The 18949-nt window shown below is 36.5% G+C and overlaps 1 protein-coding gene across 4 annotated transcripts in view; it reads left to right on the forward strand.

Annotated features, from left to right (window-relative positions):
* The window catches only part of MLIP (muscular LMNA-interacting protein), a 243626-nt gene that overhangs the window by 192637 nt on the left and 32040 nt on the right, over window positions 1-18949 (forward strand). For all 4 annotated transcript variants that reach the window (XM_014537286.1, XM_014537287.1, XM_005863289.2 and 1 more), the window contains one exon: window positions 3478-3603. In XM_014537286.1, the coding sequence (XP_014392772.1) occupies window positions 3478-3603 (126 nt within the window). The remainder of the gene's footprint in view (window positions 1-3477; window positions 3604-18949) is intronic.

Consider the following 18949-nt stretch of genomic DNA (forward strand, 5'->3'; position numbering starts at 1 on the left):
AAAATGAGTGAGTCATGTGATATTTATCTTTCTCTGACTGGATTATTTCACTTAGCATAATGCTTTCCAGTTCCATCCATGCTGTTGCAAATGGTAATAACTCCTTTTTTACCGCAGTGTAGTATTCCATTGTTAGATGTACCACAGTTTTTTAATCCACTCATCTACTGATGGGCACTTAGGCTGTTTCCAAATCTTAGCTATGGTAAATTGTGCTGCTATGAACAGAGGGGTGCATATATCCTTTCTGTTTGGTGTTTCTAGTTTCTTGGGATATATTCCTAGAAGTGGGATCACTGGGTCAAATGGGAGTTCCATTTTTAGTTTTTTGAGGAAACTCTATACTGTTCTCCACAGTGGCTGCACCAGTCTGCATTCCCACCAGCAGTGCACGAGGGTTCCTTTTTCTTCACATCCTCACCAGCACTTGTCATTTGTTGATTTGTTGATGATAGCCATTCTGACAGGTGTGAGATTGTACCTCATGGTTGTTTGACTTTTTTATCCATCAGCGTTGATAATTTCTGTCTTTTACTCTTATCTTTGAGGGTGGAGACCACTTTCCTTCTTCTGGTCTTCTATTTGTGAAAGGCAGTGTGGATCTTCTATCCTGCGAAGTTTCCTCTTCCTGGGTTATACTGTAATCAAAAATTAAATTCAGGAAAAATAATGGGAGACCCCAAGCTGGCACCAATACTCCTTAAGGCCTCCATATTGGGTTATAGCCAGTATACATCCAGCTTCTACCTGCCAATTAATTTATCCATTCTTCCAATATTTATTTAGTATCTCCTAAGTTTCAGACATGATTCTAGGTGTTGGAGATACAAAAGTGAACAAACCAATGATCTCTAGCCTCACAGAGCTTACATTCTAGTGGAGAAAGCAATACAATAAACATGAACTGATGTTAGATTGTGATAAGTAATACTAAAAAAATAATAAGGCAGATAAGAGGAACAGGTGGGGATTGCGATCCTGGAATGGGAGAAAAGAGTTCTGGACAAAGCAAAGAGCAAATGCAAACTCCCAAAGGAGGGACCGTCATAGTGTGTGCTTGAGTGGAGAGTGAAGGAGTGAGAGGGAAGTGGGAACAATGTCAAAGGCAAACTATGTCTAGTCTTTTGCCTAGAGTTAACCTCCATGTGTATGAAATACTGACTACTGAGTGGCAACAAGTTATAGTGCAGGAGAAAATTAAGACTAAAAAAAAGAGGAGATAAGTATAATCTAAGATTCAGGGCAACCATATCAAAACCAAGTAAGCCAAGTAGAATGAGTAAAACTGAGACTTCAGGCAAACCATGTTTCTGGACAGAGTTCAAGAGGAGAGCATGTGGTAAATCTGGTAAAGTAGAAGAAATCGGAATAGAATCATTATCAAGTTGTCAGACAACCATGAAATCCAGGAAATTTATAGGAACTAAGGAGCCTGAAGGCTGGTATAGAAACAAGATGACGCATCAGTAACTGAGTCTGATACTGAGGTACTTAATATCCAACCAACCAGAAGAGTCCTTCTCTGCTGTCACCCTGGAGGATGATGATCCAAGAGAGATGATGTGAGTGAAAGGTTCCAGGCCAGGATCACCCAAAATACCTGCCTGCTAGTGATACAGGGACCAGTGGTCATGTTTTCTGGTGGAGACATTCTTTTAGCATATCAAGTGCTCCTTGTCAGAATTCTTCTCTTTGCTCTCATCTTTCTACATACTGCCATCAAGTTTAGCTCTTACTAGTAAGCTCCTTGTTGGTTCTAGTAGGCCCTGAAGTATGGATGTTGTTGTATTGATTTCCTGCTTCATGAAAGAGCAGGAGAGAAGGAAAAGGCATAGGAGTAGAAGTAGAAGGAAGGAGAAATGAAATAGGAAGACAAGTGGAAAAGAGAGAATGGAAATCTGGACAATTTAGGATCATGACTCAGACATTGGGCATCTCCCCTATGACAGGTGGTTATAGAAATCAGAAACTGCCTGGGCTGTGTTCTTGTGTTGAGTTTACTGGAGGGATATTCCTCTCATATCACACTCAACTGTGTGACTTCATGCATAATTGGATGTTACTTGCTCATTTTCCCCCCTTGAGAGAAATTAGTGTCTTAAGTGGGAGATATTTCTCAGCCTGAAAAAAAAAGAGACTTATCAATTTGTATTTTACAAGTTGGCATCTATATAAAAGACAACTGGGAAAATATCGATTAAAAAAAGTATTGCAGAGCGACATTTATTCAAGACTCAAAATATTTCAGGCAATTTATAGAGCAAAGAGATAGATGTAGTCCCTGAAGGCTTAACTTGTGAGCATCAGCATTGACTGAGGAGAGCTAATTTACTGTTTTCCGAAAGGAAATGGGGTGGAGAAGAAGAATTACAGCAAAATGCTTAAACAGAAAGAGAGTCACAACTTTTTATTGAATCATTGTTTGGGATGGTTTTGCAAACTTATCAATCATTTTGTGACATTTTACAGTGTAACAAGATTTTGGTGTTGGGGAAACATCATTTTGAAATTGCCCCAAACTAGATTTCTCTCTCTCCCTCTTCCATCAAACTGACATTGGGTACAAGTTTATGAATCTTGAATGATTGGTCTATCAGCTAAAACTTTTTAATGGCAAATTACAGAAGTAAACTTGACTTTGAAAAAAAGGGGGGGAATCTAGTGTAAAAGAAAGGGAAAGTCTTCGGGAACCTCAGGATAAGAAATGCAGCTGGGCCCTAGGAATATTTCGGAATTTATTCTGGAAGGCCCTCAAATGTCTCTGCTCTCTGGGCCCCCTGTTTATGCACTTTGGTTTATCTTTCTTGATCTAAATTATATCTGTTTTAATACAGACTAGGGCTTTCCCATGGTTTCCAAATTGACATTATAATGTCAACCTCCCAAAGTGACCACAGAGCTGTTTAAATGCCTATTCCATATTCTTGGGAGAGAATATCTGTTTGCTACCCACTGTCCACTGACTTAGGTCAGAAGGCCACCCCTGGTTTCATAATACATAATAAAAACATGGTTTCTAGAGGTCGAGCTCTGTGGATTTGGGGACATGAAGGGAGTGTAGTTTCCAGAAATGAAAAGTTGTTATGGGCTTGGTGAATGTGCCTAATTCGTCTCTCCTACCGTGCCCAGAATGAGAATTCTGCCTAGCACCAAGGATGCTCTCAATAATTATTTGTCATGTGCATGGTTACTAACTGAATGCACTAGTGAGGAAATAAAGAACATGTTTGGTTAGATAAATGAAGATTTTGCATTTTGAACATCATGACAGTAAATCTTTGAGTTGATTGCTCTAACAGTTAACTAAAAACTAAAGTTACATTAGTTAAAATCATTTGATTTCTAGCTGTTTTTCTGTATTTTAAAAATTTTAAAAATCATAAATGTTGTGAAGACATTTGAATAACTTAATAATACACATATTTATTTTAATGGTGTTTATTTCTCTGTTTAAAAAATTATTTGATGCTCATGAAGACTAAACCTGGAGTAATTCGCCCGGTACCCGTAAAATCCAAAATATTGAAAAAAGAGGAGGAAGTCTATGAACCCAACCCTTTCAGTAAATATCTGGAAGATAACAGTGACCTCTTTTCTGAGCAGGTGAGTAAACATATAAGAAGTTCTTTTATATTTTGATAAATGGCTGTATATCATATATAGTTCTATGAATATAGTATGTGCAAGAAAATGTCCATTTAATGGAGTATCCTTAGTAATAAAATAGGTCATTTTTTGCATGATAAAAATAAATTCTTATATATTTTCAATTTCCAGAATGATATTTTGAAGTATTTCAATGTTGTGCTTTTAAAATTTTTTTTCTAATACTGATGATATTATTCTGGGGAACAAGACAGTACTCTCTATAAGGACATCACAAAGTCACTGGTTGGATGTATCAGATAGGTGTTGTATTCTTATTTCTAAAATACTGTTTTCTTTTGAAGAGATGTACTATTTTAGATTTGGTTTATTAGTACATTTGCAAAAGATATATTGTTCTCATATTAACATAGAAATGATGTGATCCCCTAGATTGAGCAACACTAATTAGAAGATAGATTATCAAGTTATTTAAAGCTTTGTTGTTCATTCATTTTGTGTGTGTGTGTGTGTGTGTGTGTGTGTGTGTGTGTATGTGTTAAAAAGATGTACTATCTTCCTCTAGTATATCCTATATTTTGGAGGAAGTGGAATGGAAGGTTGTCAATGGTGTTTTATTAGATATTTGGGGAAAAATGTAAAAATAAATACTCATGTAACATAAAACTTCACAAATCATTTCAAAGAAAACTTTAGATATTTATTTATAAGATCACCACATTGGATAATCTTATCTAATAAAAGGATAATATGCAAATTAACCATCACTCCATCACAAAGATGGCGGCGCCCATAGCCACAAGATGGCGGCACCCAGTTTCCTCAGCCCTGCCGGAGTCCCCCAGTCTTGGGGGGATGGCCACTGAGAGCAGGCAGTGTGAGTGGCCTGGCGGGATGCTTACTTCATCGCCTCTGGGCCACGGAGAGCCTCTGGGCAGCGGGCGTGGAGCGGCCAGGCCCTGCAGAGAGCAGAGAACCATGGGGAGTGGGCCTACGCCGTCAGGGCTCCCCGATTGGAGAGGGCTCCCCTGAGGGCTCCCAGATTGGAGAGGGTGCAGGTTGGGCTGAGGAACCCACCCCCGTGCACGAATTTCGTGCACTGGGCCTCTAGTCTATAATAAAATAGTCTTATCAATAAGGTGATATACTATTTTTAAGTTTTAGTTTGAAAATAACTATCTTGTCCTTGAAAATATAAATGAAATCTATATTTATGAAATGTAAGCCACATATTAGCTTTATAACCCTTAGCAAGTTGTTTTCTCTCTTTAGGCTGCAGCTTCTTAATGTATAAGATGAGGCATTTGGATCAAGTACTTTAAAGGGTACTTCAAATTCTAAAATTTGGGTTACTTAAAATCTAATATTAACTCTGACTGGATCTGAAGTCCATATAGAGCCTTGAAAAAGTTCAACATAAATACTTCCTCATGATTAACTATAATGTTTATTTATGAAGCAGGGAAGAAAATATTTTCTGTTTATTTGTCTATACTTTGTGACATGATTTTAATAAATTAAAAAATTTTAAAAAGCACTGATAATATTGAAAATTATAATTAGAGGAAATTATTTGTATTTAATGGAACACACTATAGTTCTCAATTTAAATTAAATACAGGGTTGTTTAACTAATTCCACATATAACAGAAATGGAAATTTCTGTTAAGAAAGCATATTTCCATTATCAACAAAACACTTATTAAATATCTATTGCTTGCATGTCACTAACATTTTAGAGATTTAATGTAATATTTTAGATAGTATAGGGTGATGATAAAAGCTTTATTAGTAATATATTCTTATATGACAAAAATGCTAATAGTTAAAATAAATTTCACATATGATACATGTAACTTACATTTGTCAAGATATGATCTAATGCTATATATAATATAATAAATTTCCTCTTGTATTATAATTTCAAATTTATGCATTTTAATTTAAACAAGATTCTTTGTAGTATATTAAGTTAATCTACCTATAATTTATCACAATTTGTTGTCCTCTGAAATGATAAATTCTATTTTCAAGTGTAGGAAATTCTTGTCATTAAAAGGAGTTGCCATTTCTTTGCTTTGCTTTTCCTGACTATATAGCAAGTTTAAAGCTCTGCTTATTTTCAACACAAACCTATGAATTTCTAGATAATTTGTTGAAAATTTGAGCTCTTTTGCAAATATTAAGGTGCCACAGACATAATCTTATTTTTATTTTCTTTCAACCAATTTATTCTTGTGTGTATCCCAATTTCTGTGTGGAACATGGGAAGTAATAGGAGTCTGCAGGTTGTTGGAATTGAAAGAACTCCAGCATACCACTTAATAGTGAATTCCAAACATGCCCTGGGCTTATTCATTAACCGTGCATGAGAGAGGAAGTTATAATAGAACCGAGGGGTCACTGCACAGTGAGAAACTCCACATACTATCAACTTGTCTCTTTATATAGAGGTCCAGCTACCATCTCACTGGGACAAGAATCTACAATGGAGGCAGCTACGAAAGACAGCACACTAGAGTAGATGCTTAGTTCTGCTTGCAAACAAATTGAGTAATAACAATTTATAATCTCAGATTGCTACTTTCATCAGAACACTTCAATAGAAGAGAGTGTACTCAAATTCAGTTCTAGCCACTATTGCGTTCTCTCCTGCCACCACAGAGTAAATTGAATGGTTCCAAACTCAGCTGATATCACCCACCCATGTAATGGAAAATTCTTTAGCCAGAATGTTGGGCCAAATTGAAGCAGCTCACTTTCACTAATCTGCCTTGTACTGGGGACAGTTCCACATGACAGATGTTGAATGAGATTGTTAAGTCAATAAATTTCCCCTAGCAGCTTCACCGCCATAAAATATGATTTCAAAACTCTCTGTTGCAAAACATCAGACACTAAAGATGATGAGACCAGACGGTAATGTATTTACTGTCACTTAAGAAGGTACAACTGGGCGACCTTTTGAACTGATAATGAACTGAAAATTTGCCTGGAGACAGCCTCTGAGTACTAAAAGGAAAGTTGGAGACCACATGCAGAATCAAGTAATTGAGACTTATTAATTAACAGGTTTTACATCAAAATGGCACAGGCCAGGAAGCTTCTTTCTGAATTAGATGGATTTTTTTTGACAAAAACTCTTCATAATGAAATTTATGCTTTTCTGAAATTACCTTTAAATCCATCATTGCATCATTTTGTGGCCTTATTGAGTTATTATAAAATATCTTCACTCTGTACATATGAATTTTAAACTATGAAGTGCTTTGAAGCATAGTTCTATTGATAATACAATCAATTTCACTTCATTAAAATGAAGATTGTAAAGAGCCAAATGGTTTTTATTTTGTCTGACTAGTGAGATTGCAAAATATATTGATTGCTTTCTGGTCTCTTAATGTACCTAATTAGATAAAGGTTGATTTCTTCACTGAAGATACTCAATTTAATATAAAAAGTAGTTGCTAACCTCAGTTCTATAAAATATTCTCTCATTCTTTATAAATTAGTCATTCAACCCAGGGTATTAGGTATGTCATTTCCTTCTTAAAGCACTAGGGTAATGTATAAAAAAGGTTTGGGGCAGAATTAAAGGGGAATATTGTTGTTTTCATGTGATTACCACCCCCCCCCCCCAATAAAAGGGAAATAATGCTTCCCTGCACGTATGCCTCTTAAACTTTATTTTCCTTCGAACTTGCTTCTCAATAGGGAAGATAGCATGTTGATGTGTGAAAATGACCATTTAGCAAATTTCCTCCATACCACTTCACAGAGAACATAAAAGAATAATTACAGTGGGGCCTTGACTTATGAGTTTAATTCGTTCAGAGATCGAGCTCGTTAAGGAGCTCGTTAACTCAAATTACTCTGTCAACTCAATGCAAAAAATCGGCCAAGAGACAGCTGGTATCTCAAAAAACTCGTTAGTCGGGACACTCGTAAGTCAAGGCCCCACTGTATAGGGAATTTTCTTGTTTTTCTTTTATTTTTATTTTTTTCCTGATTTTTCTTAGCCATAATACTTGCTTATCTCTTTCCAAACTTTCTGTGCTTGGCATTAAATATTGAGGATTATGTGGGCGATTTTCAGATTTCTAATGATTCATCAAGTTATATTTCTACTGTGACCTTCAATTTTACTTCTTTATGTCACCCACATGTTAATATTACAGGGCAAATAACTTTTTTATAAGGTGAGACTGATAATATTTGCTTTATTCTGAATAACCCTGGCTTTGCCACAAATTGCGACTTCTTCAACATTTGTTTTTCTCAGTCAAGATGACTCATTGTCTTTTGTCAGGAAATGATATTTTATTAAGAAATATTTTTCAGATTGAAATGTTTAATTTTTTAAGTCTAGAAATGATTAAGTGGTTTGCTGAATTGTTTTAAGGGGGAGAGAACTGAAATTCCTTGTAGTGTTACATTTCTTTTGGAAGGGTTAAGGTCAGAGATTTGGCTTCTCCAACTATTACCATGTTGTTTTTGTTTATCCAAGTAATGAAATCCTTGTGAGTTTTTCTTCTCTTTTGCCACCCTCGCTCCCTGCCTGCCTCCCTTCCTTCTTCCATATGTAATAGGTAATAAACAACTTACTGTAAACAATGTACAGTAGTATATGTAATCAATAATTTATCATCATTACAATAATACATATTTATATATATTAAAAAAACTGCTCTATAGAGACAGTATTTGCTTTTTCTTCTAGCATATAACCAGATAGGATCACCTCTTTTTTTTCTTTTTTCTTTTTCTTTTTTTTATTGATTACGTTATTACATATGTGTCCTTATCCCTACAATATTCCCCATTCCCCCCCACTCATGCCCTCACCCCCATGTTGTCTGTGTCCATTGGTTAGGCCTATATGCTTGCATCACCTCTTGAAACAGGATTTGATCTCTTCCTTTTTCAGGCTTTAGCTTTCTCTTGACCTTGTATATGTATCAAGGTTGAAAGATTAAAACAAAAGGATTGTAATTTGCTGTTGCAGTGTCTACATTGCTAAGAGAAGCTACTTTTTTGGTCCCCCTTCCCTTGGCTCATGTACATTTAAGAATCTTAAAGAGATTATTACTTGCTTTAAAATGAACACACACACAAAGACCTATTTGCCATTCTTTCATAATAGGTAGAATTATTCAATATTTCTAATAATTAAGACACTAAATTCTAATAATTGGTGAAGTTCTGAAGCACTGTTTGCTTAACAAATACTTGGTGACTGGGGTGTCTGACTCTACCGCAGTCTCCTGGGAAACAATGACAACCTGAAAGGTTTATGTGTATGTGTTCTACGTCTTCTTAACCCATGATGTCACCATATATCTTTATCTAAGAGAGAGGGCCATTGACATATTTAGAACTTATCATGGAAAGTATACTCCAGTTTTAAAATAAGGCCTTGCTTAAATAGAATTAAAACCTCTATAGTAATTTTATCTGAAAAATATTAAAAACAGTTAGAATGTCAAGAGAGACAAGGTAGCTGTGTAAAAATAATTTTCAGTAATACCTAAAGTAGATGTTATTCAGAGATTAGAAAGTCAGTTTTATTTGTTGGCAAGAAAAAAATGCATTCTTATGTTTTACTTCACTGAGTCTGTCCCAAAACTTCTTGAACCTTGAGTCAATGTCAGCCTGTGAATAGAACTGTAGATGGTAACTGTCTCATGCCTTTGACATCACTTTGCATTATATATAAGACAATTTGGGTAAAACTAGTGCCCCTCTCCCAGGACACTGTCTACAATTTTTCCTCCCTCACTACGCAGTTTCAATTCAACTTCCTTACGATTATTTGAAGGATAGTTATTAAGTATCTATAGGCAATGCAGTCAGAGTGAAGGGCTTGTCATTTTATTTTCTCTACTGAACACTTTCTTTGACTCATGAGTAGGATCAAGGTAGAATGCATAGAGGAGGATATATTAAACATTGGATGTATTATTTGAATATATGGGCTATGATTGATGTGTTTGGAACACATTATAATCTCTAATCATTGGAGAGATTACATATTTTAAAGTGTGAGTGAAATTAGACTTTGAATGATGACAGATATAAAGGTCACAGCTAGACATATAAGTCTGAAGATGAGTTTTCTGAGGAGAATTAGGAATTTCTCTTCCTCTCTTTGATCCAAGATAAAATAACTTAAAGTAGGCTATTTAGGCAGAGAAAATAAATCCAACTGAGAAGAGCAATCACAAGAATGCATAGGAGAGAATGAGGCAGAGAGCTAAAACTGGTAAATAAACTCTGAATTTCCTTAAAATAAAGTCAGCTTGGGAAGCTCAGCCTATAGAAAACTGAAATGAAGCTGGTAAATTCGGTCTCTTGAAATAAACACTATATGGAAAAAGAGAAAACAAAATTAAAGAATGTATTTTTCTTTATTTCAAAGGCTACATGGAAAGGATGCTCTGTAGTAAATTTGTAAATTCAAAATCAGTGATCCCTTAGGGACAGAAGAGCTATAGGTTTTTAGAGTTTTTCAAAATGATGTTCTAATCTCCAAATACTGACATCCTAAGTGCACTTTAATTTATTGTAGGCCAGCCATCCAACTATCAATTTGTCTTATGGTCCTTTAGATCTTTAACATTTTTTAAAATCTTACTTCCCCTTATAAATATAAAACTACATCTGGTAAGAAAATAAGCAACTTACCAGGTACTGGATTGTCAGTTATCTTTATCTTGTAGAGTTTTGAGGCTTAGCAAATTTATCTGCTCAAATAAAAGCAAGTATATATTATATTTACTCCATTGGGTAAGTTCAGAAAAATAGAGGTGTTTTTCTGAATCGTTGGCTAAAGTTTCCAGGAAGTATTAGGCCAGTGGTTCTCAACCTTGGCTGCACATTAGAATCACCTGGGAATCTTTTTAAAATCCTGATTTCAGAGGCCCAGAAATCAGGATTATAAAAAGATTCCCAGGTGATTCTAATGTGCAGCCAAGGTTGAGAACCACTGTATTAGGCTCTCATGAATTTCATTTAGTCAAAGGACTGACCCTTGCAGGGGTCCTCAAACTTTTTAAACAAGGGGCCAGTTCACTGTCCCTCAGACCGTTGGAGGGCCGGACTATAGTTTAAAAAAAACTATGAACAAATTCCTATGCGCACTGCACATATCTTATTTTGAAGTAAAAAAACAAAACGGGAACAAATACAATATTTGTATTTGCATGTGGCCCGCGGGCCATAGTTTGAGGACCCCTGCCAGGGTCAGGCTAGTTTCATTTGCCCATTTTAGAGCCTGCATTCAGGGAGGATCTAGTGACCTTACTCATTTTGGTGTGAAATTGAACCAAAGGGAAACTAGGGCAGCTTGGTTTTACATAAAGAGCTTTATAATGTGGTTCTAGTTGAGACTGTGTGATTAACCAGCTCTACCCAGTGCATTTGTGAAACCTGAACTTCAGTGATTAAATGAGGGGATTAGACTGAAGTCAACCAGGGTGACTTTGGCCCAGACATTGTTGTTGTCATGACTGGGAAGGTGGGTGCTACTGGTATCGAGAGGGTAAGAGGCCAGGGAGGTTGCCAAACATCCTACAATGCACAGGACAGTCTCCCCCCTACCCCCACCAAATTATCCCACTCAAAATGTCAATAGAGATCCCCCCTCCCCCCCTCGGCTTCCAGGACTAGACCAGCTTCCGGCTGCCTTTCAGCTCCAAGGATACTATGACTAATGACGCTCAATACTGTCGTTGCCAGGGGCATTTGAGTTGAACCAGTATTGATTAGGTACCTTCTTTTTGTGTTTTAATTAAGAACTTTTTCCCATTTGATTTACACAGAGGACGTAAGTAAGCCTGCATTTATAAAATCTCCCACATTCCATGTAGCCTCTACTCATAATGATAGCCCTGTTTGGTAAAGGACATACATTTTCATTGACTCTGGATATTTCCACAAAATTGTGGCTTTTCCATCTTTCTAGACTTTCTCCTTTCTTGTTGTATTTCCTTAATTGTTAGTTGTCAGGGTAGTCACCTAAAAGAGTCATTCTTAAAAGTCAGGCAGTCAGTATGAGAACTCTTAATATTCATGGTTTTGGATTAAGTCATTCCTGACTCTGGACTTTATTATACATCTGCAAAATGAGGACATTGGACTTTGACAAGCACTTTTGAAGGTGTCTTCTTATCCTGAAATTCTGTGGTTATGTATTTAAATATTATTGAAGCCCTTCTGATATTTAACATCCTTGCATGATCCAAAAAAAAAAAAATTGCAGAGACTATTTAAGACATAAATTTGTAGAGATGGAAAGTCTTATTCTACTGTTTAAGTCAAAATCATGACAAAAAATACTCATCCCCAAACAGTTTACTATGATTTTTCTTTCTGGACTGAGCAGTTTTGGGTAGTGAATCTTCTTTTATTTTGACTTTTTTTCTTTAAAAATCACTTTCTATTTACTTACTCTTTGTAGAACATTGAGACATCATAAGTATAGTATATTACCACTATTTCCCTTGGAATACTTTTGCCTTACTCTTCCTTAAATTAAAACTGTGGGAGGAGAGATATTCTCAAAATTAAATATATATGTGTGTCTATATAAATACACACATATTTAATAGACTTTTTAAGGGTCCTTGTATTTGCTACTTAAATTATTCTTTGTCGTTTGTTTTTTGTGTGCTTTTCACATTGGCAAATTTGACAACTATTTTTGTTGTAAGTATCCTCAATAAGAAGGCTAAGTAGGTAACCTAAAATTGAAAAAAAGATGCTTTTTATATGAAAGTGAAGATTCCTTTGCAAGTCTTTACTGCTTCTGGATTTCCCGTTTTGCATTCTTTGAGTGCACAAGACACAAAGGACTTTAGAATAATCCTTGCAATAAACTTTGGAGATAACTTTTGCTTTTCTACCTCTCTCTGGGATGTGATGTTAGACTGGGTAACAGCCTCTGCATAGGAAATATAATGGAAATGCAGAACATTAACCCATTCACTCACATTCCTTGTGAAGACAATAATAGATTCAATCAAACAAAACCCCAGGATATTAAAAACTGTAAGATCATTTTTCCTTAAAACTGTAACACTTCATTAATATGAACAATATGGATGCTGCATTTAATGCACCTAAGTATACAACTCTAGTAACATGAAGAAGTTTGTAATGATTCTATATAATAAAAGCCTAATATGCTAAGTGTCCCGTTGTCCGTCCAACCAATCAAAGCATAATATGCTAATGATATGCTAAGGTTGCTCAACCGCTCACAATGACATGCATTGACCACCAGGGGGTAGACGCTCCAACCAGTAGGTTAGCTTGCTGCTGGGGTCGGACCGATAGGGACTGAGTGAGACAGGCCAGACAAGTCCTGGAGTCCTCCTGTGTCCCTCCCCAGCCCTAATCATGCACTGGTGCAGTTCCTTGGCCTTGCCTGTGCCCTCTCACAATCTGGGACCCCTCAGGGGATGTCGGAGAGCTGGTTTCGGCCCAACCCCTCAGTCCAGGCCTAGGGACCCCATTGGTGCCTCTAGTGCAGTGATGGCAAACCTATGACACGCGTGTCAGAGGTGACACACGAACTCATTTTTTTGGTTGATTTTTCTTTGTTAAATGGCATTTAAATGTATAAAATAAATATCAAAAATATAAGTCTTTGTTTTACTATGGTTGAAAATATCAAAAAATTTCTATATGTGACACGGCACCAGAGTTAAGTTAGGGTTTTTCAAAATGCTGACACACTGAGCTCAAAAGGTTCGCCATCACTGCTCTAGTGTAATATAAAACCTATCTGTATGTACACAACCTGCTCAGAATTTCAAAATAGTAAAAGTGTGTTTTTATAAAAAATAAAAATTAAAGGCATTGTTTTTTAGGATCAGTCAAGTAGAAATTAGCTCACATTTATGTGCAGAGTATCTTAGCTTGAAAATGTTACCCCGAAATAATAAAATCATTGTCTAGTGCTAGCTGTCCTAGCAAAGATAGAGGAGTTAGTCAGAGGCATCCAAGTTAAGAAGAGCACATAGTTTCATTTTCTGTTTTAATAAAGAAGATTCTATCTCCTCACAGTATATCAGACATTTGCAGGTATCAGTCAAGTAATAAGTTTTTTAAAGACTTGGACATTTTCTACTATTTTGTAAAATAGGATAGTTGTTTTTTTTTTATTGTCTAAAGTTTTACATATGTTTCCTTTTTCCCCAATTGACCCCCTCTCCCCCGGCCATTCCCACCCTGGGCAAGCCCCCACCGCTCCAGTGTTAGGATAGTTCTTATGATCAAAGAATTTCTTACTGTTTTACAATCCAGCCAGTTTCCAAAAGCTCCTTTCACTCTCAAAATGACCTCTCATAGGGCTATTTTCCTCCCTAGATACACACAACACCCATTTCTATTCTGTGGTTCCCATAGCAGATTAGACACTAGGAAACTTGTGAATCTTGTCATTTCATCCAGTTTTACTTGTGAATTTAACATACATGTCTTTTCTAATCTCGAATTTCCCCAGTTTATTAGGGATTAGTCTAACCCCCACCAACCGCATGCCAGGACCCAGCCCAATTGTGATGGTTGAGCATAGTGTGACCTTTCTCAGTCACATACTAGGACTTCTAATCTCTTTGCTTCTCCCCATCCCCTCCATCTTCTTCTCCCTCATCTTTTCCCCTCAGTCTAAACACACTTTTCATATTCTCACTCTGATTAATTATGTGTCCTTCCAGAGTTGTGATGTCCTGGATCCTGGATTTTTTAAAAGCTTTTTTTTTCTTTTCTTTTTTTCTGTCTATCACAGCATTACCTCTGTCATGGGTTCCCCAAATCAATTTTGAAGCAAAAAAAAAAAGGCTCTTTCATTTTGCTTTGAATTTCTGCCTTAGCTGCCACCATCAGAAATCCTCACCTGAGACATGATTATAGAATTTAGCTGCCTGGGCTGGTGGAAGGACCACAGAGCACAGGGCTATGGGGTTGTAAGAGCTGGAAAGTATTGCCTGGCATGTGGTCCTCGCAGTGCTGAGTAATGCTGTGGCTTCCCGGTGGGTGGTATCACTGCTTCTCTCCACAGTCACTTCCTTTCCCTCTATTCTTAGCATTTAACCATTTAATGTTTGTTTGTGCCTGGCTGTACTGTACAGATGACCCCATAGGAAAGAGAGCAGACAATCTCAGCGCCACCCACCCCTTGCGTTCTAAATGTTCTGAACCTTGGCTTCTCTTCTTTCTGCTACTCTTAATCTGTTCTGCAACCCTCAGTACTTCCTCACTTGAAACCGTCCCCTTCACACTCTGGCTGCCCACTCCATGTCCTGGTGCTCTGGTCCTCTAATCCATTCAGGGACCCTATCCTGGCTACTGGTTACTGGAGACTTGGGCTTCTCTCCTGCAGAGGAGAGAAACATTTTGACAGAATGCAATAGACAGGCTCTGCATGACCTTGGGAAGAGCAACTCTCCACTTAATTTTAGCCTAGAAAAATGAGGCTGCTAATCTCATTTCTAATGCTGCCCATATTAATGCCCATTCATGAGCAAATGAAATAGTCACTACCTCTCAATGCTCACTAAATGAAGAGTGAAAGGACTCTGGACACTTTAAAGGGAATGCTTGTTTTAAGTGTTAATTGCAGTTACTATTTCTTTGAGAATCATGATAATTTTGGAAGAAAGAAGTTGACTTCTTGCTAAAGGATCACTAAATATCTTCTTCTCTTCTCCTCACCATTATGAGGAACCATAAAGGCCCCTTTTGTGTGTTACGTTCTGACTTCTTCAATATAAATTGCTCCTCTGCACCAAATACACCTACGTCAGCATAGGAAGAATTAAACTATATCTACAGAAAAACAGCATTTTAATGCTCTAGTGCCCACTGTAATGATTATAAAATATTTTATCTTTCTTTTCCCTTGAACATGTCTCTTCTAAATATCTTCACACTCATCTGAAATCTGCTTTGTGAAACTTGCTGTCGGACGACCACAAACTTTAACCACTAAATAATACAAAGCCTAGCTCCAAAGTTACATTTTGAGCATTTAGAAACACTGTTTTTTTTTTTTATAGGAGATTTGAAATAGCTAAGCATATGCTATATTTTTTTAAACCTCAAAAATTCAATTTTTGTCATAATCAGGACTCAAAATAGATTGTGTTGCTTTAAGTATGTCTTTTTTAAAAATGCATATGAATTCTTTAAAATCAGGGCTGATAAGCAAGAAGTTATGCCATATGTTCAAAATTGAGAGGCCTAATTTATCTTGGCTTGATCTTAATGAAATGCAGATTATTAGACTCTCTTGGTAATTTGGGTTTTCTGTGATACCATCTGTAAAATGTTGACATATCTTTGGCTCAAGGAGTCACTCTTTAAGAAATACATTGTGACTGTTCTTGAGTGTATGAACAGGGTGTTGTTTTAAATTAAAACTATAGCAGAAATGCTGTAATTCGGATTTTCAGTTGTTATAAAACTCTAGGTAGAAAAGGGAAGCTGTAAAGAAGTGCTCCATTTACAAAGAAGTGTTGTTTTATCAAAGAAGTGGGAAGAAGGGGGAGAGAGGATGGAGTTAAAGGCTCCAGTAATTTTGCCTAGTGCTGCTCTGAGTTCCCAAAGGCACAGGGACAGCGGGGGCAAAGAGAAAGTGGATTTTCACCTTTCAATTTCCAAACCACAGGCAAGCAGGTGACCTTAAAATACGAGGATGCAACAAAAGAGCCTTAGATGTACAGACTTTAATAAAAAGTGCCCATAGTACCTTAAAGTGTCCTTTGTTGGTGATGTAATGAAAACAGCTTTTGAAATTAAACAGTGTGACTTTATGGCCGAGAAGAAAGTGGGCTTATTTCTAGAGTGGTGAATGCATCTGATATGGCTGTAGCATTGCTTTTCTGATGTCTCTGTCAATATTTAATGCTTCAGGATCTGGAATTCCTTAATAAATAGAGCTAAATTAATTTTCCCTCTGCATATCTGTCTGCTAATTTGTTTCTAATGCACAAAGAGATTACTTGCTTTATAAGTTCTTGTGTTCTTAAAATTTTGCAGGATATGAAAATTTGCAGGGTATAATCACTCAAAATAAAAGTCAAGCTCCTAAGTAAAGCTTTTTTTTTGAGAAATATTTTCTCTAAGTATTTTTATATTGAAGGAGACAATTCTTTAGTAAGTGAAAGGCAATTTAAAGCATTTTATCAGAAATAACTGTTGCTTAGCTCACTGATAGAAACATGTACAAGACAATTTTATGATCCCTGTCCTTCCCTCAACAACTAGAACATTAACGGATTCATCTATTGAAAACAGTGTAGAATGTTGTTCAATTTTTAGGAATCATTTAAAATAGTGATCTCCAAAGTAAGACATACCAACTTCAAGATAATTCATTAGAGGTGGGAGACATGATAAAGATTTTGTTAGTGTTGTTCAATTTTTAGGAATCATTTAAAATAGTGATCTCCAAAGTAAGACATACCAACTTCAAGATAATTCATTAGAGGTGGGAGACATGATAAAGATTTTGTTAGTGTTTGTTTTTCTTTAAACCTAAAACAAGAGTCACAAACTATGGCCTGATGCAGCCCCTGTTCTATAAATCAGTTTATTGGCACACGGGCAAGCCTACTCATTTATGCATTGTCTAAGGTTGCTTTCACATGACCATAGCAGGAGGAATTGTGACAGAACATATGGTTGCTAAGCCTACAATATATACTAACTTGACCTTCATGGAAAATGTTGGCCAACTCCTGACCTAAATCACAAGAAAGATTTTAAGCTTTGCTGTGTCACATGGGTTTATATTGATCTCCTTTGTAGATCTGAATGCTAGACAGTCATAACTCACGTATATTCTAAGTGGGAGTTTCTGAGAGAGTTTAGGGCTAATTTGGGGTAGTGGACGGAGCCCTCATTTGTCTATTCCTTATGCTTGTAGCAACTTTTTTCTTTTTTTGTCTAGTGCTGCTCTGAGTTCCCAAAGGCACAGGGACAGTGGCAGCAGAGAGAAAGTGGATTTTCACCTTTCGTTTCCAAACCACAGGCAAGCAGGTGACCTTAAAATACCAGGATGCAACAAAAAAGCCTCAGATGTACAGACTTTAATAAAGTGCCCATAGTACCTTAAAGTGCCCTTTGTTGGTGCTTTGTTGGCAGTTTATATGCCAGCTGGACGTACAATTTATCATTTTAACTATTTTTTGCTAAAATAATCTTCATAAAATGATTTGATTTTTAAAAATCTCCTGCAAAATAATCTCGATTGAATATACCATTATTAATATAGGTATAAAGAACAAGAAATGCCAGAGGTGATATAATACTTGTTTTTAGTATAAATAAGCTTGTTATCATCCATAAACATAAAGTATAAACAGTGATAACCTATTGAATTTGATAAGAATATTTTGAAACTAGAGGCCTGGTGCACAAATTTATGCCCGGGTAGGGTCCAGCAGGCCTGCCCCAGTGGGGGCTCTTCGGGCCGGGACAGTGGGGGAGAGGGGCCACGGGCTGTTGGCTGGCTGACCTACCCCCAATCGGGGTACTGGGGGCCAATCGGGACCCAGCCAGACAGAGGAGGCGTGCAATCGGGGCCCGGATCAGGCTGGTTGGCTCCTGCAGTGCACATCATAGTCACCCGTCATTCTGATTGTTCTGGTCATTCTGCCATTCCAGTCACTGGGCTTTTATATATATAGATTTTTTTTTGAAATAAGATTTTATATCTACTTTCATTTTTCATAAACCTAGCCCTAAGTTTATATTTTTGCCTTGAATTTTAATTGACACTTGTATTTTGGCATTGAAATTTGTAAGACATGTACAAAGTAGGTATCCAGGACATGGAGATGCTGTGCACTTTTCAGTAATATTTAAAGATGTGAGCTACTCAATATTATAATATTTAAAGTTTTACTGGAGCAAATAATGAAAGTCTTTGGGGTAATTTTTTTAAAGGAAAAAGTAAAAACCCAGTTTAATTGGGGAGATGTATATTCTTGCTTCTACCAACACTGGTTTCCTTTGAAGGAAAACAATTGAATGGTGAACTAAGTCTTTTCTTTCTATCAAATACTATTATAAAATGCATATAAAACACCTCTGAAGAGTTGGAACAGTAATTAATGAGAAAATTATAATATATTGGAGTTTCATCATGCAGTTGGATCAAAGTATAGATTTTAAAACATTCTCTATTTATAGCCTCTGTGTTCTAAATATGAAATATATGAAATGTGACATTTTAGGGGATTAAAGGAAAAATAACTCAGAAAATTTATTCTTTAGAGAAAGTGACTTCTTTAATAAAATCACTGTTCTATGGGAAAACTGTGAAGTTATAATC

The sequence above is a fragment of the Myotis brandtii genome, unplaced genomic scaffold (assembly GCF_000412655.1).
Source record: "Myotis brandtii unplaced genomic scaffold, ASM41265v1 scaffold176, whole genome shotgun sequence".
NCBI lineage: Eukaryota > Metazoa > Chordata > Mammalia > Chiroptera > Vespertilionidae > Myotis > Myotis brandtii.